This window comes from Nesoenas mayeri (genome assembly GCF_963082525.1).
Source record: "Nesoenas mayeri genome assembly, chromosome: 2".
Lineage (NCBI taxonomy): Eukaryota > Metazoa > Chordata > Aves > Columbiformes > Columbidae > Nesoenas > Nesoenas mayeri.
The window spans coordinates 75,119,770-75,143,975 of record NC_137543.1 but is presented as its reverse complement, the minus strand read 5'-3'; the positions used below and the strand labels follow the sequence as shown (position 1 = coordinate 75,143,975).

Here is a 24,206-nt window from a genome sequence, read left to right as displayed (position 1 = left end):
AGTAAGTACCTAGCACAGTAAAATGATATATCAAATACTTATCTCAAATCTGTAAGTTCAAAGGCTTTTCACTTTGTCACATGGGACATTAGGCAAAAATTTTACTGTAAGTTTGATGGGTTTACACATTCCAGTCTAAATTCCCCTTTAAAATTTACCATTACTCTAAAATAAGACAAGCTTTAACATAAAAGTAAATTACCACTTACCTAGTTGGAAGATAAAGCCCTGTACTAAAGCTGCCAAATATCTGGACCTGAAAAAAAAACCCACACCAGTGAATTATCTTGTAATTATGAATGCTCACCTCATTTCACTTCCAAGAGACTTAAGAGTTTTTCTAGACTCATTAAGGATACAGCCCAGTAAAAGAGTTATTGAACGTACTTTACTACATACTCTGTTAAGCTTGTACAAATACACTTTCTCTTATAGATGTAACTTTTGAGGAAATAATTTTAACATGAAGTGACTACCAATCCTGCTAGCAGCAGAGTGCAAACTTTTGAAACAAAACCTTTTCACTATTAATTTTTAGTTCGACAGGAGTATAAGCTGTTATAAATTTCTTTCCTTCTCCCTTCTTTCCTCATAGGACAGCTTTACTGAAATTTAAAGAGTTTAAGGAAAACATTTTTCCAAATGGTTAGGTTTAAAAAACAGCAAGTACATCTAAATATGTAATTCAGATAAACATGAATATTCCAAATTTTACTGTAAGAATGACTATGAAATTGTGGTAGGTGTTCATGCATGGAAAAGAAAGTATGCTGAAGAGACATTCATACTCCACATCAAATATTTTAAGTATGCTTCCAATCTAGAGAATTGAGACATTCTTTCCCCTCTGATACAGCAGAGCAAAATATCAATGTTCACTTCCCTGAAGTGACTTATGAAAAGAAAAGGCTGGGCAACACTGGGCCATTTCAGTGCTTATACTTGTTCCCACAAACTAGAAAAATGTTATTACTAAGGAAAATTGCAATTGAGGGCAAAGCTGATGAGCTTCACAGTGTCTTCAGCTCAGTACTGTGGCTATAGCCCTCACTCTGTCATGGAAAGCTATGAAAACACATTGTTCTGTTTTTCTGCTTGTTCACAACAACACTACTATCTGGTAATAAGAAAAGGTGATGCTACAGATGCAGCTTACAGAAAATTCATTTTGGATGTTTTTTTGTTTGGAGGAAACTTACTTTTTGCAAAATAAAGGGTTTGAAAATACAAGAACTTTGGTTGCAAGATATCTCAGGAAGTCAAGTCCAATCTTCCCACTAAAGCAGGGCTAAAGTAATTCTCTAAATCTCAAATTTCTGAAGAGTCAAAAAAAAAAAATCTGGGGTTTTAAACTATTCTTTTGTAAAATATTTGTTTTTACAAATACCCATACACTCAGGATGCCTTGCAGAAATGGATACATAGGCAGTCAGTCTCACTTCAATATTCAACATGAAGTTACAGTTCTTCACATCCCCGGTTCTCAACATAAAAAAAATTACCAGTAGACTTCAATAACCTGGAATCTAGATTTCAAATTTCCTCCTTTTTTTAAAATAAACTGCCAAGTACTGCTAGAACTGTAATATTAAGATCCTTAAAACTGAAGTCTTATCTGTTCACTTCTAAAACACAGAAAGATAATAGCAAGGTTAAGTGAATCGAGCTCTACAATCTACTAGAGAAGCAAATCAACACCTGAGTTACACTCACATCAGCTGTAGGCCAAAGATCTTTGATGACCGTTTCTATTCTTTTCACCACTTCTCTTCTCATAGCTGCTTCTTCAGGACGAGGGGACATGAAGTCATAGAAGTCAATTATTTCTTCATGTAGTCTAAATGAGAAAGTAGCATCAGTTATAATGACGATGTAACTATTACAATAACTTTCAACAAAAATGGGCGATAGGCTTTATTCAATATCATCATCTAACCAAAAACAGCAATATTTTCAAAAAAGGTGAATGCAAGAAGAATTAGGCTTTCAGATGGGAAACTGGAGGGTTTGGGATCTGGTGTTCAGGGCATATATATTCATCCTTGACTTTCATGGCAGCACCTCACAGTAATCTCAACAACACCTACACATCAGCCCTCAACACATTACCTAAATGCCAAGGTGTCAAGAGACACAGGATGCAAACACTAGTAGACATTTACTAACCTTCTTACTGGCTCAATAATGAAGGTCAAATTCAATTCCTGATTCCTAAAGATTACTTTCTTTAAAAAACAAAGCATAGTCTTAAAAACTACACAATGATCCAAATTGGAGTTTTCAAGTTCATGTTGTGTTTGCTTTCAATGGAAAAGCATCAAGCCATGCCAAACAAAAACACTCAATTCCTTAAACAGGACAATAACAACTACTGCTGTGATGTTTTACAAAAACTTTTTTTTGATGTTGACACATTTCTAAGATTTCTCTCTACTTCAAGAAACACATCAACTCAGCAGTGTAGTGAAATCTGAAAAAAAAAAATAAATAAAAAGGGTTCAATCCTTTGTTAACATACTTAGCCTTCCAAAAGGAAAATTTTATACATCTCTAGTAAAACTCTTACCTCTTCTCTGAGACGTTAGAGAATTCCCACTCTAACAGATAGCTTCCAACAGACCATATGCCCAGTTTTAAAGTGTCAGGATTCCTTTCTATTCACAAAGAAATTTTATCAGAAAAGTACTAAGATACTTCCAAAAAGCATACGTATTTACAATTACTGTTTGCCCTTTTTCTTATCTTAAAGTGGGCCTGGATCCACAACTGAACGTTTAACTATGCAGTATGCTTATCACCAAACTTTTCAATTTGTCGATGAATCTACTTGATTTCAAAACTTCAGAGCAAGAAAGAAGGTACAAACTAGCATGCTGCTACTTTATTTTGTTTCTACAAAGAATGCTTTTTTTTTCCTTCTCAAAGATGACACGACTAATGAAGAAAATATTTGAATATACATAACAGCAGTGGGGCCACACTGAAGACTTCCCATTGTCATGTTTATAAAAACTAGCAATAGGCAGATTCCAACCATAATGTGTATTAACTCAAAGGACTTTTCTTCCACTCATTTTTCCAGGTCTTTTTAGTCCATTTATGCTTTTGTCATTCACAGCATTCTATGAGAACTTAAGTACACATCAGAATAAACAAGTGCCTTAAAGTGCTGCCTGTTAATGATTTCATCTGATATTTTCTTGCGGGGGGGGGGGGGGGGGGGCAGAATTATTACTGGCAGTTCATCTCCAAACATAATACTTCACAGGTTCTCAATTCATATCCACTTGTCTCTATCCACCAACTCTATGATCTTCGTAAGCACTTGTTACCTCTTGAGTCAGGACTGTGACAGTATCCCAGTCATTAGGAACAGAATTTCAATTTGCAGCACAATGTACATGCACATATAAGTAACATCTTAACTTTTTTTTTTTTTTAATGTAATTTCCTTCAACATACAGCATGAGTCAATTTTCTCCATCTCCTTCTGGCTTCTTGAAGAATTTGGCCTCGAGCAGCATCTATGCACCTAGCATAGATGTTCTATCATATTTTAAGGTGCCTATTGTACTACCTTCCTATCAAAGATAAACATTTTAATTGACTTTTTTCACAAGGCAGTTTCACTACATTTACAGAAACACTGAGAACAAAACTTGTTGGTGAGATTCAGATCACTGTACTCTTAACACAAGGTGGAAAAGATTAGAACACAAGGATGCAAAAGAGAGGCTACTTGTACTTGCTACACTATTGAGCTTGCTAATTTTCACAGCCTGGACGAACCTAGCATTCACTAATGCTATTACCGCTATGCAGAGTAAACATCTGCTGCTTACAGGCTGAACTATGCAACAGAACTGACACCTTTTGTTTACCAAAATTTATCCCTTTTGCTGTTTTAGGAAAGGCAGACACACTTCTAGTCTTCAGGTTAATATAATATTCAGGAGACATCCTCAGACTTTTTTAATATTTTTCCTTAAAGGCAGGTTTCTAAGAAAAGAGAACATTTACTTTACTCATCATTTACTGTATCTACAACTATCATTATATATAACATTGACTTGTTGCCTCAAGGGCTAACTCCAATGCAGTGAAATTAAACTCTCAAACAGCATCAACAAACTAGAAAGTGAATGAAAAGCCACAGAGACTTTGTTCCTTCAAGTAAACATCCTGTTTCTTTTCAACGTCATGTCTACACTGCTAAACACATTCATTTATTCTAAAGGAACAGATAGAAACATGATGGCATGATTTATGCAAAACAACTGATTCTTTTTTAAAACATACTCGTTCTAGTAAGTAAAGAAGATTTTTCTAACTGAAAAGTCTAACACATCAGCCAAGAATGTTTATAAAAGGAAATAATAGATGCCCCAGTTAAAGCATGTGGGTGTAACACTAATGGCAAGTAAGAAAAGGAGCTAAAGGATTGGGAAGGCATACGCTGCATTTCAACAGATGCTTTGTTGAAATAAAGGTTACAAATAATAGCATACGGTATTTCAATGAAATGCGAAGTCTGAAACATGCCTGAGGACTTCGCGGTCTCAAGGTTAAATGGTGAAAGGCTCAGGAGCCACTGTGCATATTTCTGAGATCTGTTGAACTTCACCTCCAGCCACTGCAAAGCACAACTGCATTACCAGGGAAATGCAGGTGAAATTTCACACGACAACAAACACACACATTCAGCAGCTGAAACCAGTGTAACAGTTTAAAACTCAGCAACACCGTTTAGTGAAATAAAGGAAAGCGGAACATATATATATATGATTGAAAGTAATAGTATATTCTGAGATAGACTTTTTCCAATATGATCTAAGATTAAGACATCTGCAAAAGTAGCAAAAATAGAACTATTAATATGACCAAGAAGAGCAGATTAACTTAGAATTCTTTTCTTTCCACCTCAGCCACAACATCCGTCAGATGCCTTCGCTTTTGTACGCCAACCCTTCTCACTCCCGCTAAGAGTGCTCCATGCCCCAATACAATGTTCTAGGCTTAGAGATGAGAGAAACTACAAAACATAGCGCTACATTCACAGACTGTACTGCCGCAGCAAATCAGTCCCATATTACTACATAATTCAGACAAGTATCTTTGTCACTGTAACTGTACGGAAGGCAGCAAATTCAAAGACTGGCAGTATTAAAAAAAAATATCTCAACTATATAGAACTTATGAATCAGAGCTGTGAAATGTTTAACAGGTAGGTACTCATATAGGAATACTAAATACTAAACTCATATAGGAATCAAAATGACTTTGCAAGTTAACTACTAAGCAGAAAATGAAGGAAAAAAAAGTACTATTTTTTCTCATTCACGGAACAAAGAGAGTAGTTAATAAAATATATTGTACCTTTTCCAAAAGAGATTGTATTGTTCATATTTCCTCTCTAAGCCTTCTCTTTGTCCCACACTCTTGCAAGTCAGAGTCAGTCCTAATTTTAGATTTAGTTTCTTCTAGATTAAATTCTGTATCTCTTAGGAGCAGTTGATGGTTCACACACTTGAGAAACTAATTGGATTAATTTACACTACAAATTTCCAGGTTTAACTAACAGAATCTGTTGCACTTCGGAAGAGAAAAAGAAGCCAAAATCAATCCATTTCTGCAAAGTCTGTCAATCCAATAAAACTCAAACAATTCCTTTCTTAATGGCTGGATGTTCTTTGAAAAAGCTGCATTATAAAAATCTAGAAAATAAATTGATCTATATCTCCAAGTTAATAGAAGGCAAAATAGATCCACTACATAAGCTTCTGAACAGCTGTACATTACTCCCGACTTACGCTGCTGGACTTCACCGCAACATCAAGAAAACATCACACAACTATTTTGTTGCATCAGTGAAGGAGCATGCCATATGTTAAACCTTGGAACTGAATCAGCAAGCTCGCTATGACAACAAATAGAACCGCTAAACACTGAAATTCCTGTCTTAATACTATTCTTCTCCAAATGCCCAAAGATAGCAAGCGATTAACATCTCAGACAAGTCAGAAAGGTTGCAACAGCAGAAACACATTAGTGATGAGAGACTAATTATGCCCATGTAGATGAGGTATGCATTACACCAGGTTAGCCACTGAAACATTTAAGAGAAACAACTCCTGACATAATCTCAAGCAGCAGAGTCTAATTCAAAATGCATCCATCAAAGTACTACTAGCAGCAAACCCTGCCCATTCAAAGTCGATATCTCTGCAAGGCAACAAAAGGTAAAAAAGCCTTTTCTGGATTTAAGTATTGCATCTAACCAGATATTAGGGAAAAAAGAGCTGCTACTACTTTGTCACAGGATTCCATCAGATGTCATCTTCAGAAACCCTGAAGTCACATACAAAGCAGGAAAAGAGGATTGGAAGATTAAGCATATCAAAAAGGATTATGAGGAACAACTTAACGAGATGCAAACCTATGCCTGAGAACGGATAAACTAGCTCAGGAGCCCCAAAACCTGCTTCTGTTAAGCGAATTAAGTGATCAGAACAGAGGAAGTTAAGTGATTACAATGCATGACAAGTACAGAAGTTAGTGTTGGGGTTTGTTGGTTTTTTTGTGGGGTTTTTGTGTGGGGCTTTTTTGGGTTCCCAACCCCAGAGGTTGCCCTGATCCCTGCAGGGAGAACTTGTCCCACACCAGCTTTTTAGTAGAAAATACTTCACAGCAAAATCTATTCCTGGTAATTTGGTATCTGCCAAAAGCAGCACTCACTTGATACTGCATTTGTATCAGAAGAACATTAAGCAGCAATCTCTTCGTTTAATCTAAAAGCATTAGTTTTGACATTCATAATAGTCAAACTAGTCAAAAGTAGAATCAATGCAACACATGAACAGTTATCACTATATCAAGATGTCAACATAGCTTTCATAAACAGAAGTAATGTCTTAAAGAAAACTATTAGGAATTATTTGCAAGAATCAGTGAACCACAAAGGAAATCCTGTTATCTACTTGGATTTCCAAACAACATTTGATAATGGTCCCACATGTCCTTATGAAGACTTAAAAAGAAACTAAGCTGACATGGGATAAGAAAAAAAGACCTTCATTTAGATAAAGAGGTTTTCAACAGAAAACAAGCAGCTGGAACTCTTAGATTCCACATTAAAGGGAAGTCACCACTGAAGCCCCAAAGTGCCCTATGCTAGTCAGCATCCTTGTAAGTGATATGGCAAGGTGACAAATAATAAAGCAGAAAAGTCTGAGACTGTGAGGCTATCCAGTATAAGCCAGCTCAAAGAACTGCAGATGGACATTAAAATACAGACTGCACAATGGAGTAGCAGGCAGAATTTGAAATAAGATAAATGTAAGCACAAGAGGCACACAAGAAGATTTTATCTTTACAAAGATTCAAGGAGGTGCTATAAGAATTCTGCTAAAAGGTCTGTCCCCTACTAGTAATCAGGAAAGAAAGTACAAGATAGAACAAGACAGCCCAAAATGTAGGAATACTGTGACACTATGACACACGGGTCTGGTTTATCTGAGTCCTGAAGATACAACAGAACGTTAAAGTATACAGAGGTGATAAAGATCTAGAGGCAGGAAACGGCTTCAATGAAAGGAATGATTAAATAGACTAGAAAACAGACAACTGACAGCTGATTCAACTCATCCCTCTTTCAGGTCAGCTGCAGAGAGCACACACGGACTTCCTCATTAATGCATTGACCTGTGGCTGGCAGTAACTACAACCTTAGTGACAGCCTCAGGACAGGGAAAAAAAAGGATCTTTACATAATGCACAGCTTAACTGAGGAACGCCTTGCCATAGGACAGTGCTGATCCCAGAAGTTCATACCAGCTCAAGATGAGACAAATTCATATATCAAGTCCACAATAAGCTTAGCAATACACTGCCTGTAGCCCCGGGCAGTCCAAGAACCATCAATCATTGAAATCTGAAAGATTACTGCAGGAAATATCACCACAGACTCATGTTGATATATTCTTCTCCCAGCATTTGGGATTGACCTCTAATAGTCTCATCCAGTACAGCTGTTGATGTTCTTAGTGCTAATTATTTCTACTGCCAAAGCCTAACAAGTGTGAAAAGCATCATGAAGCTGATGCCAAGATTAAACTGCTCCAAACATGTCCCATTCTCCTTCACACACAGATGTGAGCAGCTGTCATGCAAAGCTTTCTCATGTTTTACTACTGTAGCTCAGCCTTTCTGACCTCTAGTACTATGCTCTCTCCCAGGTCTACTGCTGCCAAAATATTTCTTTCATTCCATTAGTGAAAGCATCAGTCTCTAAATCCATGCTAGACATCCACTTCACAAAGAGCTTTTGAGCTTTACCTACTTTAGTCAACTTAGTCAACCACAAAAAAGAGATGCTCTGTTCTTTTGATAATCCCTCCAGCAGCTTCCTTTGAACTCTGCTGCGTACCAACCTTTAGGCATGAAAACAAACTGTTCAACCACATCCTGATGCTCTCTCAAGTCTCTCTCTGGATATTTACTATGACTAATAGGCAACTACTCCTGCCCTCTTCCTTGTGTACTACAGTATATAACTGCCTCATTCTGCCCTGATTCTAAAGCCAGATGAAACAAGAATGGAGTGTACATTGCCAGCATTGTCTGCCTCTGACATTAAGAACTTCACTACCAGTATCCACATAACATTGCAAGTAACAGACAGTAATGGTCTAACAGATGAAGGATAGCCCAATGTGTTTATTCTTTATCACAAGGTATTAGAGTGAGACAGCATCATTAAGTACAGGAAGGAGTTAGAATACCACCCTTGGGAATCCCTTAAAGCCTTTGCAAGTATAGGACACCTCAGTGCAGACAGTAAAGGTTTCACACAGTTCCCAAAGTCTGCGTTTTTTCAACTCAGTCAAAGTACAAGAAAATCAAATTTGCAAAAGGGGCTGACTGCGGCATCCCTTCACAGTGATTTGCATTGTCCAGCTCTGACAGCAGCATAAGAAGCAGCAAGAGTTGACAAACATGGAACTAGTGCTATGGAAGTTCTTGAATGCAAGGCACTTTTAATTGTGCATTGCATAAAACTTAATAATGGAATTTATCTTGGTCTAAGTTCAGCAATATAGCACAAATGCAAAAAAAAAAAAAAAAATTACAATAACACTGGAATTAGAAGCACTTCCATATACAGCTGAAGAAACAAACAAAACCTAATATAGACTTCATATACAGTAACACCACCACATTTGAGTAGCTACAGAAATGAATCTCTAGATGTCACTTTTGGTACACAGTACCCTTCAGCTGCAAACTGGCAAACACTGAGGTAAGTCTTCTGGGGAAGCATCATCATGAGCTTATCTTGCTTATGTGAACTCTCCCCAGATGAATCTGCTATGGTCACCAAACAATGCTGGCCTGAATCCTCCCTCAGCCTAATCACATGTGGAGGTGTTTGCACTCTTCTGCTCTACAACAGAAGTTTCGTGTAATTATCAAGAGATGCTTACTCCTCATAAGCTATTCACTACGTCTTAAGAGAAAGCGCCCTGTTAGCTACACACTCAGACAATGCAACCCTAGGAGTAGAGGTTTTAGTAAAAAATTTAGAATAACTGGATGCCATATTTTGAAATAAAACTCCAGCACTTTTAAACTCTCTGGATGCTTAAATTAGTCAGACATATTTAAAATAATGCCTTTACAGAAACAGAAGTTACTACTTTGATGTACAAATAAGACAGATCCTAAGGTGCTAGGTATCGTTTAAAATCATTTAAGAGAATCCTTTACAGTAGCAAGAAACTACATGTAGTTCTGCAAAGTCACAACAGTTTGATCTAACCTTATGACATTAAAGGACACTTACCTGCATCATATCTGTAATCAATCATTCTGTCATCTCCACTGTGCTATACTCCTAACCTAAACCTAAAACATTTAAGAATTTACACTGCTGCTATATTAATTTCTTTGTTGAGGCACTAGAATAAATATGGCTTCGTTCTCCTCACTCCTTACTTTCCAAAAATCTGGGAAAAGATAACACAGGTCAATCTAGAGCATCCAAAAGCATAAATTTAGGATGAAATCTAATCAAGCATGGCTATTCACGCTTGCATTTTATGAGAGGGAGAATTTCCTTTACAACACAAAGATGGGCATGCTACTGTCAGAAGGTGGTAAAAGCAATAGGTGTGAGTCCACTGGAAACAAAGGAACACTGTACATAAAACAGAGCAAATCACAGTCTTTACAACATAAAGTACTCTAAATGTCACCACATCACAAAGCCACTGACTATGATCCATTTCAAAAAATGGTGACAACTTGCACTGCTACAGACCATCTCCAGCTCTGAACAAGAAAGCGAGGACAGCACAGTACTATTTCAAAGCATGCAGGCACTTCATCAGAAGTACTACTGCAGCCTGGGAAAAGTCAAAGAGGTTACCCTTTAGTCAGCTACCGAAAGACACTACAGTAACACTGTGAGCTACTGCATATCACTTAGAAATTTCAGTGCGTTATAGAAAAACATTCTGCAGAGAACAATTTTCATAACAGAGTAAGCTCTAACATTCATGCATAAAATGAGCACAAAAGTATCAATGATCGAATCCTTCTTCCCATAATCTATGTCCAAAGCAGACTGCAACTGACAATTGTAAAGCTCACATTCTTTGACAGTTGCGCACACCAGTTTGACACCACTGAGGACGCTCTGCCACTCAAACATCACAGTTATGGAAGTGATGCTTCAGGACTGGGCTGACAGTGCCAAGTAATACCAGGCAACAAATCAGGAATGCAAAGGATCCAGAAGAAACTTCTGTAGGGATCTGTTCCCACCCAAGTCTTTTCAGTGTATTTTTATTTGAGAAGGCAAATAACACACCAGCCTGGCTTCAGGAAAATGAAGTGAATCTCACCAGTAGTCAGAAATTACTGCAGTAGAGACCTAAAGTGGCTCCACTAATTACAATATTTTTGTTATTCCAATCATGTAAGCACTTAATAAAAGATTCTAACACCAAAAAGAAAATCGTTTTAGAATACACGCTCATCCAATATTCACCTTGCGTAACAGAACTCAAAGTTTAAGGCAGGAACTGCTTCTCATATTTACGTCTATGGTCTCAACTTCCATGCTTTCTTTCAGCACTAGCTCCCTGCTACTCTAAGGAAAGCTATGACATTTCTACAATTATGTGACACAATGATATGATAAATTAATCATAAGACAGTCTGGAATTATGGAATCACACATGCTGTAGTTACCGGTGTCTCACCCCTAGCATCAAGTCTCACTGTATTACTATACAAATTCTTGACAGAAGATCAGGAAACACAGTTTCCACATTCAAATCACTTGTCATTAACTCATCAGCAAAATAACTTGTACTATGGAACTGAATAGCGCAACTGAAGCTTGGCTAAACAGAAAACAAATGGGCAGAAGATGCAAGATAAGGATATGTGACTGGTATAGGTGGTGCTACCTAACAACCAGAGGACAGAAGCTGCATTGCCTGGATTGGATTCTAGGTTTGCCAAAGACCTGCTGGGTGACCTCAGGCAACTCCCTCACCCACCTGCCTGGAGACCTACCTCAGTGACACTGACTTGTCTTATATACATAAATTAAAATATTAATTCAGTGTTCTACTGCTTCTCTATAGAAATAAACCAAATTCAGGCTATTTTTAAAGTAACATTGGAATTTGAGACATACATCTTATTAATACAGGACTGAAAGCTTATGACACCTCTTAAACATTCAAATCTTAGCTTCCTGTAAGCAATTTTCATTTTCAGTGTCAGTTTGGAATTAAAAAGCAGTAGTCACAAGTCTTGTCTTCCCCAGGAGAGGCTACAGTTTGCAAAAACAGAACTTTAAAAACATATTTTAATACTTCTAAATAACTTTAACGCACTCAGTGCCTGACAGTACCACCCAAAACAGAAACAAAAGACAAAGTCCTTAAGTTAAATCTCTCAAATTTCTCCAGCTGTGAAAGCATACCCTGTTATCTTTATCTATTTCCTTCTATAAATATGCAGTGCCTTTACTCCATGGGCATCCAAAGGTCTTGGATTTTAGGAGTTCCAAGAAACTATTTTTGAAATGACATCAGAAATCTGCTATGATCAGTCAATGCAGCTAGCACTTTTTCCATTAATAAAGTAACTTTACCATTATAAAGCAATGTTTCCCCTTGATCAAGTATAATATAACAGCTGAAATATAGAAACCTCATGGAGCACTCCAGAGGTGCTTTGTTCAAGTTTGGTCCCTTCTACATGCTTGTCAGACTAAACTGAATACTCAGCATTACTAACTACACATTTATATGAGAAGGTTATGGGCACAGAATACAATAAGCTTCATATAAGCGTTCTCTTTAGAAAGCCAAGATTTCAGTTAAGATATTGGCTGGCTCTCTCTACTCTAGTGATAGAACATTTCCCTCAAAAATGTTCTGAGACCACATTGACTTTCATGCTTATTTCAGCGAGAACTGGGCACTTCCCTTTCAACTGATGTTCTTAACACTCAATGTAACGTTTACACTCAAAGTAAACAGTCTGCTACAGCCTAAACAGAGGCATTTAAAAATCAGTGCAAAAGTCTTCTTTGAGCTACTCTGAAATGAAGCCTTCCACTTTCCCCTTACAATTTGAATTGACCCCTAGAAAGCTGAGAGGCAGCCCCCATCCATCTCTGCTTTAACTACTGTAGGTGGTCTGACATCTTTGAGTCTCAACCTACCAGAAAGCAATGCCTATCTCCCAGTATCTATGGGTTCCCAAGCCCAGCCTGCATCACTGCTTTGGCCAGGAGCCACCCAGCTGGAACAGACCAAGGTGATTTACAAAAGAACACCGTTTTGTGCTCCACCATCCCGTATCATCAACCTTGCTGCCACAGCGGGCTCCAAAGGAGTCAGTGTGACCCCAACCCACCCGCCTCCATGCCTGGAGGGTGGCCACAGGAGAGGCTGCCGAGGTCCCCCTTTCCTCTCGGGCTGCAGCAGCCCCAGAGGCCCCGGCTGCTCACCCCTGCACGCCCGGGCTGTATTTCCTGGTCTTCCAGGGTGTGCCGGGGCTCTGCAGTGCTGGCTGAGGCTGCTGCCGCTGCTGGTGGGGGGAGTTGTTGACGGCGACGCCCCGGCTGCCGGAGAGCAGGTAATTCATCCCATAGGTGCTGGCTTTATTCTCTCGTTTCCTCCGGCCCGGGTGGTACTGGTGCTGCTGGGGAGACGCCGGCGGCGGCGGGTGGGGGCTGCGCGCCAGGTGCGCGGGCTGGTGGTGCCCGTTCACACCGCTGTTCACTTTGTTCTCGTGGAAGTTAAAAAACTCCCCGGGTCCGGCCCCGCTGCCCAGCAGCCCGGGAGGAGCCACCGCCGCCGCCCGGGGGCCGCAGGAGGAAGAGGAGGAGCCGCCGCCTCCGCACGATCCCGAGGAGGAGAAGCCGGGGCTCTCGGTGCCGGACTCCACCGACGAGCAGGAGGACGAGGACGACACGGAAGGCGACTTCTGCAGCCGCCGCCCTCCCTCGCCGCCGTTCAGCGCCGCGGGGCCGGCGTTGGCAGCGGGAACCAGTCCGGTCAGCAGGGCCGGAGGGGACGGCGAAGGCGAGGGCGGCGAGGAAGAGGAGCAGCAGGCGCTGCCGCCGGGCGCCCCGAGCCGCACGCAGCTGTGGCCGCGGGGCGGGGAGGCGGCGGAGTCCAGCGCCGGGGAGTTAAGGCAGAGGTAGTGCGGGAAGCTGGCGCCGCCCCGGCCCCCCACACCCTGCGAGGTCTCCCAGATCTGCATCCACAGCGCATTCGCGGGGCCTTTCTGCTCGGGCTGGATCCAGGCCACGCGGGGATCCATCCACGCCCGCCCGCCTCCAACCCTCACGGCCCGGCCAGAGCGCCGCGCCGCCGCCCGCTCACCGCCAGCCGCGCACTCCCTCGCCTCAGCGCGCCGGGCCCGGCAGCGGCGCTAGACGCGGGCCGGGAGCAGCAGCATGTGTCGCGGGAAGGAGGGAGGGAGGGCGGCCGCAGGCGGGGGGCAGAGCCGGGCGAGGCCAGGCGAGCGCGGCTCGAGAGGAGCGGAGGCGGCGCAAACTGTACCCGGCCCGGCGCTGCCCGAAGAGCTCCCCTCGCCGTTCCAATGTGGCGTCCCCCTCGCCAGGGCCAGAACCGGGACTGCGCATGCCCCGCAGATTTTAAACCTCCACTGGAGACGGCCGCCCTGGCAACCGCACATGCGCGCTAGCCGCCCCGGGGGGCGGGGCCGGGCCCGCCGAGGCCGGTGGGAAGCGGGAGGGAGGAGGACGTCGGAAAGGCTTTCTCTCGCTACGGCGCATGCGCGCCTGGCGGGCGTCGGAAGGGTTCGGAAGCGTTCGGAAACCCTCGGAAAGGTTCGGAAGCCCTGGAACTCGTGCGGGGGTTGAGCAGGGCTGTGCTGGCCCCCCGCAGGAAGGAGGGGCCCGGGGCGCACAGGCAGAAGGATGCGGCTGATGAGCAAGGGGAGGCTCTGCTACCTCTGTCTCTGGCGCCAAGAAAGTACCGTGAAGTACTGTGTTTTTGCTGGGTACTCAGGTTTTTACTGAGTTTGCCTCTGCTGGGTTTGAAAGGCTGGGTTTCATGTGCCGTCATCACGGGGGGCTGGGATCGAATGCAGATAAGCTATGTTTCTGCCGTCATGTAAAGATCTGCTTTAACAGCCAGCCTTCCAGAGTGATGCTCATAGCTGTTCTCTTCCTAATCCCGTGATTTGGCCTTCTCCTTGAGCAGCTTCAGCATGCATAGGGATCAAGTGTTCTCTCCCTCGGGTACTCCCAGTGGTCCTCGAATCCCCAGTGAGTCGGACACAGCCCTTACCTGGCTGCAGCACAGCAAGGAGAACGGTGTAGATGCACGATGGGAATCCCAGTTACGACAGCCCTTCAGTGCAGTTGTCTGGTATGCCCTGGGTGATCTAACAATTTACTGCCACAGGTGAGGAGGAAAGGAGAGGTCCTGCTCTCTGTAATCCTGTTGCTCCCTTTCTCTCTGCTCCTTTGCACCAGACCTGATATGGATCAGTGAGCCAATTTACTTTATTAATTCATCAGAAAACTGCACTAGGAAGAAAAATGATAGTTTTCAGCAGTTCATTTTGAAGAAGCTTTATCATCAGAACTGGTACTAAGAAGGGGGTGAAGAGAGGATGAGAGAACAGTACTCATTTGTTAGCAGAGGACAGTTGTATTTGATACAGCTGTATTTTCTTACTATACTTTTAGACTTTAGAACAAGATAAACTGATTTGAGGGTGACAGCCTAATGTTTATTGTTGGAAGTGATTTAAAAAGAGCAAGTAATCCATTTGCTTTTGTTAAGAAACAGATCTGTTTCCAGGAATAACAGCCAAACTACACATAAAAGTACACAATAAACTAAAACCAGACCACATGAAAGAGCTGTTAAGCTTGTCTCATATAAAACCATATTCACCAGAATTTCCATCTGATGAAAACAAAATGCCCTTCTAACTGGTGTGGTCAACCAGATATATGCCTCTCCAGCACAGATTTCAGCCACTTGAGTTACAGATAGCAGTCCTTGGTTTTATAGTTCATCTTCCCGAAGGATTTTGGATATTTTTGGCTTGGTTTGGTTTTAATTGAATTTGAATGGAGACAAATAAACGGGTCCCTCAACTCTGTTCTTCTTATATAAATGCTACAAGAAGTAAACCACAGAATTATACTGTCTCTTTCTTCTTCTAGCCCTGAATACTTCACATTCTTGTCTCTGCAATGGCTCAGGTTCAGCAAACAGAGTATTTCCGCAAGCCTAGCCAGCGCCGTATGCTTGTGGTTAGAGTGGTTACTTTGTAGATTCAGTTTGAAGTACTGAGAATGCTGAGGAAGCCATAGAGCCCAGATTTCAATCTTTTTTAGTTCTGTGTTCTGACTTTGTGCACAACGGGTGAGGTTCACATATTCAAGCCACTGACTTAACAATTTTAATACATAAGTACACATCAGTGTTTTGAGAAGGAAAAAAAAAAAAGCACAAAAAATTTAAAAAAAAAATAAAGAAAAAAAGACACAAGGACCACTCTCACAGAGGCAATTTCAAGCTCTGCAGTTTCATTAGTTGTTTTCATTATTTCCCACTCTGTCCTGCTTCCGTCTTTTAAGGTCAGTTCTTTTGAGAGGGCCTGATTTTCCACTTTGCTAAAATTATCTCCAACTTCATTTTGAGGTCTAGCTGGTAGAGACCACTGCTCTATAAGAAGCAATAACTCAAAAGCAGCTTTTGATTGAGGAGAGACACAGTGTTTTTGAGGCTCTTGTCAATCCCAATACTGTCTTGGAAGGGGCCAGGCTGTCTCCTGAAGCAGCTACAATCTTCTCCGAAGGGGTTGCCTCTCACTGACTTAAACTGTTCCTGTAGACAGAATAATAACACCCAGTGGCCTGACGTGGCACAAGGACAAGAAAGATTGTCATCTTTAACATCAGCTCTTACTCTCTGTTTCTAGTATCTCCACTGAGAAAGCTAAATAAAACATGTTTCTAATCTTGTCTTCTTAAAGCAAGAATTTCCTTTGCAAGGATTAACTTTTAAAAGACTGGTTGATTTAAATTCTTTTGTCTTTTACTGAATGAAACTATTCAATGAAGGCAAGATTCAGAAGGTTTGAAGGTCAAATGCAGTTTTGATTATCAGAATTTTTTTTTTTATTATTTTCAGAAGAGCTTCTTTCACACTGGTGAACTTGTGAGAACTCAAACACTGAGAAGATCATAACCTCAGGAGACACAATGCCTTGTTTGCAGTGGCGAAGTTCAAATGCTTGATTCAGATAATTAATGTAATATTAAAATGCCTCATGCTAGCATAGTCTTATGCCAGTAACATGATGTCCTTATATCTGCTCTTTTTTGTGACTTCAGTTTCTTTAAGATAGTATTTAACTTTGAAGTTATAGAACTAATGACTAAAAATGTACCCTCATTACTTCTGAGGTCATTTAATTAATCTTTTATAAAGTGTTTTAATCTAGCTGCTTGTCACAGAAAACTGTGGAATAATTAGCGAGGGGGCAAATCACTGAAACTAATTATCAAGGATACACTTGCTCAGCATAAAGCTATATCCATATCCTTAGCATATAAGGCAGTGTGGTGGGGAAGAAATCTGCTCTATATGGTTTCACCCCCACCCCTACCTGGCCTGTACTCTTGGATGGTTGTGCATGGGGGAGCTCAGTGTACTGGCAATTAAGATGAATGGGGAAGTGGAGTGGTATGAAGATAGCATGGCCAGGCCCTGTATAACAAGGCAAGTACAGGAACCAGATGGTATAACCGCTGCCAATTTTAAAGGTAAGGTGTAGCTGTTGTCAATTAAAAAGGATGAGTGTTCATTTCTGTCCAAAGTGCTAGTTACTGAGACAGAAATTTGTTTGATGGATGAACTTTGCTCATTATAATCTCATTACAATAACAAAACACACCTCTGTCTCAAAGGATACCCACCCCCATCACACCCACAAAGCCCCTCTGAGCAAGCTCAGTTGAGTTTTTACCTTAAAAATCAAAGTGAGAGTTTTAAACCAAACAGCAACAAAGGTAAGTATGACAAGAGTCACTCAAGCTCCACCTGAATGTAGGAAGTAGTAAAAAATAATAGAGGAAGGGTGGGGGAAAGACCCCATCACTGAGGAGTCAAGGGAGCAGCATAATAAGAGTTCTGGGACCAGTTGATGGGCTGAGTCTTATCTTCCCTGCCCTCAGGAGGACACTCTTGGGTAAAATTTGTGCACTTAGTTATGCCGGGTTTTGCCTGGGACACTTAGACTTCAAGCTTGCATTTGTAATCACATTAACAGCGCTATACAGTCATCTTAGAATTTGTACATATTTGGTAACAATACTTATTTCTTGAAACTAACATTTGTTTTCAACTAAAGTGTATTTTGCAACTAAACTGTTTTTTTGCAGACATTGTATTTATCAACAACATCTAAAAGAAGTTGTACCTGTTGCTTTAATAAATCTCATTATTTGTGGATCTAGTTGTGAGATTTTCTTATTGGATGCACTCAGACTTATAGTATATGTTATACTATTTGTGAATCTGTGCAAGCACATAAATTCAGTGGTCGCAACTGTCTCAGAACTATCAGTGAATCCATAAATTAGTATGGATTGAACGTTACACCAGCTGTTGAGCACGATCAGACTTATAGTGCCGACTTGAGGTTATTTGGTGTAATTGGGCACCACTCAGGGGTTCAGCCCAGCTGCACCTAAGCTGCCCCAGTGATTAGCTGGATCACAAGGGGGCTTAACTTCTGCCAAATTAATCTTCTTAATGCAATAGAAAAATACAGCAGCAGCTCTCTCTTGGATTAAGATTATATTTCAATTTCAGCTTCAGCTAAATACATTTTTCATTTTGCAAGAGTGGCAGTGCTTAAGTCTTTGGTAACCTTGTAGTTGATGACTTTGATGTCCTGATGACTGCAATTCCAAATCCGTGAATAGTTCATATGTTTTGGTAAATAATGGCAATTGAATTGAGTACCTAAGTGCTCAGGGCAGTGTTGCCCAATGTTTGCTTTTTTTTTTTTTTTTTTTTTTAAATGAACCCTCTAAACTCATTAATGCAGGTAAAGGCAGATAGTGTCTCATGCCTTTAATATGGCTCAGTTTAAAGCCCTGGAAATGATGACATGCAAATAGAGCATACCCATGTGATGCAATCTCAGCTCTGCTCTCTGAAGCTGGGAGTTGCCATGGGTGTTATTCCACCAGGTCAATGCTGTGGCTGGGAGGCAACCAAGAGGTTCTCCAGCAGTTCACACACTCCAGGACATCTCCAGGATTTTGTCCCATATGACCTTCATTCTGGTCATCCACAGTCTCGCTGCAAGTATCTGATACATCACCTCCCTCACACTCCCCAGCTCTGATCTCCTTCATAGCCTGTGTGTCCTACTGGATGGATGGATGGAGAAGACACAGAGAGCAGGGTTCAGTAGTATTTTTGATCAGTCACGTCTCTGCTGAAGGCAGGAAGAGGAAAGAACTGAAAAAAGAAAAATCCGGCCTTGAGCTGAGTGCCATTGGCCTTCCTGGCCACAAGGGCACAGTGCTGGCTCATGGTCATCCTGCTGTCCACCAGGATCCCCAGGTCCCTTTCCCCTACACTGCTCTCTAACAGGTCATTCCCCAACTTATACTGGAACCTGGGGTTGTTATTGCCCAGATGCAAGACTCTACACTTGCCCTTGTCATATTTCATTAAATTTTTCCCCGCCCAACTCTCCAGCCTGTCCAGGTCTCTCTGGATGGCAGCACAGCCTTCTGGCGTGTCAGCCACTCCTCCCAGCTTAGTGTCATCAGCAAACTTGCTGATAGTGCACCCTATTCCCTCATCCAAGTCGTAGATGAATATATTGAATAGTACTGGTCCCAGTACTGACCCTTGAGGGACTCCACTAGATACAGGTCTCCAGCTAGACTCTGCCCCATTGACCACAACTCTCTGGCTTCTTCCCTTCAGCCAGTTCCCAGTTCACCTCACTACCCGATCATCCAAACCACACTTCCTCAGTTTAGCTGTGAAGATGCTGTGGAAGACTGTGTCAAATGCTTTACTGAAGTCAAGATAGACCAAATCCACTGCTTTATCATCATCTATCCACCTAGTTATGTCCTCATAAAAGGCTATGAAGTTGGTCAAGCATGACTTTCCCTTGGTGAAGCCATGTTGATTGCCCCTAATGACCCTCTTATCCTTGATATGCCGTGAGAGGATGCCAAAGATAAGTTGTTCCATCACCTTTCCAGGGACAGAGGTGAGGCTGACCGGTCTATAGCTACCCGGGTCCTCCTTCTTGCCCTTTTTGAAGACTTGGGTGACATTTGCTTTCCTCCAGTCCTCAAGCACCTCTTCCATTTCCCACAACTTAGCAAAGATGATGGAGAGTGATCTATCAATGACCTCAGCCAGCTCCCTCAGCACCTGCGGGTGCATCCCATCCAGACCCATGGATTTATGGATGTCCAGATTGCCTAATTGCGCCCTAACCCAGTCCCGATCAACTAAGGCAAACTCCTCCATTGTTCTGACTTCCTATGGGGCCTCAGGGGTACAGGGCTCCCCAGGACAGCTTCCGGCAGAGTAGACAGAGACAAAGAAGGCATTCAGTAACTCTGCCTTCTCTGTATCTTCTGTCACCAGGGCACCCACCTCGTTCATCAGTGGGCCTACATTGCCTCTGGTGTTAGTTTTATCTGCCATGTATTTGAAGAAGCTCTTTCTGTTGTCCTTGACCCCTCTCACCAGGTTTAATTCTAAGGAGGCCTTAGCTTTCCCAGTTGCCTCCCTACATCCTCTGACAACAGCCTTATATTCTTCCCAAGTGGCCAGCCCCTCCTTCCATGATCTATAAACTCTCCTCTTCCACTTGAGCTTACCCAGCAGTTCCCTGTTTAGCGACGCAGGTTTCTGGCTCCCTTTCTTGATTTCCTACGTGTCTGGATGCTCTGATCTTGAGCTTGGAAGAAGCAGTCCCTGAATGCTAAGCAATCTTGAGCCCCTTTACCTTCAAGCAACCTTACCCATGGGATTTCCCCTAGCAATTGCTTGAAAAGGCCAAAGTGGGCCCTACTGAAGTCCAGGGTTGCAATTCTGCTCAGTATTCTGTTCCTGCCACATGAGATCCTGAACTCCACCTTGTCATGGTCACTGCAGACATGGCAGCCCTCAACCTTTACCACCTGGATGCCTTCCTGTGTAACCTCATCTGGGTGTTCCTGCTCCGGCAGGAGGATTGGACTAGATGATCTTTCGAGGTCCCTTCCAATCTCTAACATTCTGTGATTCCGTCATTCTGTGGGGTCATGAGAGAAAGGCTGTCTAGCCAAGGAGATACATCTCTAACAAGTGACCTTCAGAGTGTGCTGGTCACCAGGACACAGTGTTGGGGAGGAGGTAAAAGGGAGAAAATTTCCTTAGATGCACTCTCATCACTTTTTTTTTTTTCCCCCCAGTAAATACATTCCTGGACAGAACAGCAGAGGTGGAGTTTTCCTCTCACAAACGGAGCTGATCACAATGGGGAGACAAGTGGAAAAGCAGAACAGGAGTTTCTGATTCTTACAAGGTATGATTTAGGGCATACTAGTAATCTCTCCTCTGGAAACATTGGCTTTTCCGTTCTCCGCAATGGCTTCTATCTCACATCCAGGAAGGCCTGGCGCAAGTAACCCTGAACAGGCTAAAATCATGTCATCTTTTCCTCCTCAAATCTTCTGCTTGGCTCCTTCGTGGCTCATCATCCTCTTCTGATAAGCACTGATTGTCAGCCAAATGTAGGGTGTTGAGGCATATTCAGAGCCAATTAAAGTGCAGAGGCTGGAACAGCTGTCAACAACCAGCTGCCTCCTCTTCCCACTCCATCCTCCCCCACTCTCACGAGAGTTGCCAGGCCCACGTCAGAGAAGCTGAACAGACCATAAATCAAGAGCTGAACAGCTGCAGCTTCCAGCCGGGCATGTTCAAACATGTAAAAATCCTTTTCTAGCTGCCTACATAAAACAGCCGGGTGGTAAATGGAGAAAGCATGGGAGGTGGTTTGCAAGCCATTCAGTCGCACTTGTGGTCAGGGTGGCAGCTTGTGGGGCAGAGGTTGCATGGAGAGCCAGGCTTCACTCTTGCCTCACAACACTGGGTGTGTGTCAACCCTTCTTGAGGAACTCTGTCTTGGAGACCCTTCCTCACTGTGTATGTTGTATAGATGTGCAGTACCACAACAGGAGCAATACAAATGTGTCACCTTGATACACCTGCATTCTATTTCCATTGATATATTTAGGGCTCTGATAGGAGTTACTTTCAAAATGCTACTTTATGATGAATAGTTGTCTTGGACTATGACAAAGCAATTAAATACTTAACATAGCATTATTTACAGTTTTCCGTGATGAAACAAATAATTATTTAATTGTTCCATTTCAAGAATGGTGTATGCAAATTTTCAGATAGTTCTTGTGTTCTATTTTGTTTGCCTTCCTCATCTAGACAAAATTTGGAAGGATATAGATTTTGGAAATTTTGTTTTTTAACTCAGAGGTTAGAAATTTCTGTCTTGAAGACTTTTCATATTTCTTAAGAGATAACATATTTCCAGCACTAACACCTAATTGAAGAGAATTAAATCTTACATACTTTCTTTCTTCAAAGGCTTATTTAGACATGGAAATTAAATTGTGATAACAAGCACAGAGAGGGTTTTAAGAATAATTTTAGGTGTAGAAAATAATAGGTGAGAGAGAACATAAACAAGTGAAGTTTATGTTAAATATCTATAAAGCTCTTGAAAGTATTTTCCTAAGTGGGATCTGAAGAGTTGTGTGAAATCAGAGGGTCTCTCTACCTGTCCTGGTTAATGCAGAACCCTGCAGAGAGTCGCTTTTGTAAGGAGGATCATTTGCTTTTGAATGACAGGTTGAGAGAACACATTAAAAAGAATGTCATTAAAGTTTTGGGGAATGAACCAGTCAGGATTCTTCCCTTGCTCATGTTTGCAATCTAGGAGGTCCCAGGATCATCTTTACATTGTCATTCTCCAGGCTATTGTGTAGAAGACAGCTGAGGGCATACAGAGCCTGCTGTGTGAATCCTGGCAAGGGGAAGGGAACCCAGCTCACAGTGTGGTTGCAACATGCTCTAAAATTGAAGGAAAAAGTATTTTGGGCTAGACCTTTTCTGCTTAAAGGAAAAGAATCTATACATAATGAATTGTTCCTCCTAGGAACAATATTACAATAAAAATGCTTTCCTTCAGATGTGTTGAATGTAAGCTCTCTGCCGAGGAGAGCAAGATACTGTTAAAAAAAAACCAACCAACCAACCAAACAAAAAAGAACAGGATAAAAAAGTGCTAAGACATACAGGACAAGCTGTAAGAGGGCTGATGTAAAATTTGCCTAGTGAGGATGTGCCCTGGAGCCCTCATCTGCCACGTTAACATGGCACCAGATAGGGTGCCAGCTGCTTCTATACTAAACCTGGGAGAATCATTTATGCATAGCAGAACAACTGTGGATAGAATTAAAGAAAAGTTACATCAAGTGTGAGCAAAGACTATCACGGTGAAAGATGTAGCTCAGTTTTATTAGCTTCCTAGCTAGACCAAAGCCATATTTGTTCTTGTACAATTTTCTAGAACCTAATTTCTCTTGCATGGTCAGCTGCCTAAGTATCTTTCATTGGTTCATTCTGCCCACTGCCTCTAATCTATAGGCAGCACATGCACATACCTATACACATTCACTCTTTAAATAGAAACTGCACTCTGTTGCAATGCACCTCCCTCTCCTTAAGTATGTCCATGTCCTGCAACCCACCTTCAAAGCTATTATTTTTAACTGTTCTTGAGCCACAACTAAATCACTTGGACATCTCAGGAAGGAGATTTCCAGAAGAGAAGCAGCTTGATGCCAGTATAGAAGTGCTGACCCAAGCCATATTCACATTGGCCCATAGATAAGTGAGCAGAGGAATACAGAAGATCAAAGGAGAGCAAGATATTTTGGCAGGGTTTTTAGGTAACATTAATGTGCAGCAGCTGTAGGATAGATTAGATAGTGACTGACAGGCAAGAATAATATGGTGTAGCAAGTCCTTTAGAATGAGAATAAGAACAAGGATGGGGAAAGTGTGATTCAGTAAGGGTATGACTGAACATTTAATCTGATATAGAGAAAGACCTGGACTGCGAATAAGGAGAACAAAGGAGGTAGAGTGCACAGATGTTGGTGTTGTCCAGGGGAGCAGGAAAACTGGCAGAGCACTGACTCATCTGTCAGCACACATATTTGGGCTGTGAAGGAGCTAAAGTCAGGCCCAGGGACCAGCAGCACAGCATTCAGATGCCTCTCCCCCAGGCTTTCTATCAGCACTCCTTTTGCCTAAAATTCACCAGCACGAACACAATTGATTCTATGCTAAAGAATCTCGATGTTATTTAAAAACAAACAAAACAACAACAACGTTATTAAAAAAGGTAAAATTTTGCTTCAGCAAGCAATCTTTTCCTCATAGTTATTTTCCAGATAGGGACTAATACTGCCATACTAATGAGAATAGTAATGACACACTAATACAAAGTCATGTGACTTACAGAAGCTTGCTTTTTCCAGCTGGCGAGTCTTGCTTTGCTTTGTATTAATT

The 24,206-nt window shown here is 41.7% G+C and overlaps 1 protein-coding gene across 3 annotated transcripts in view; it reads right to left on the bottom strand.

The window, feature by feature from the left end:
* The window catches only part of TENT4A (terminal nucleotidyltransferase 4A), a 59,264-nt gene extending 45,272 nt beyond the window's left edge, over positions 1-13,992 (bottom strand). For all 3 annotated transcript variants that reach the window (XM_080339078.1, XM_080339076.1, XM_080339077.1), the window contains exons 1-3: positions 13,034-13,992; positions 1,714-1,837; positions 210-256 (exon numbers count right to left, since the gene is read on the bottom strand). In XM_080339078.1, the coding sequence (XP_080195204.1) occupies positions 210-256; positions 1,714-1,837; positions 13,034-13,851 (989 nt within the window). In that variant the 5' untranslated portion in view covers positions 13,852-13,992. The remainder of the gene's footprint in view (positions 1-209; positions 257-1,713; positions 1,838-13,033) is intronic.
* Positions 13,993-24,206: the final 10,214 nt, after the last annotated feature.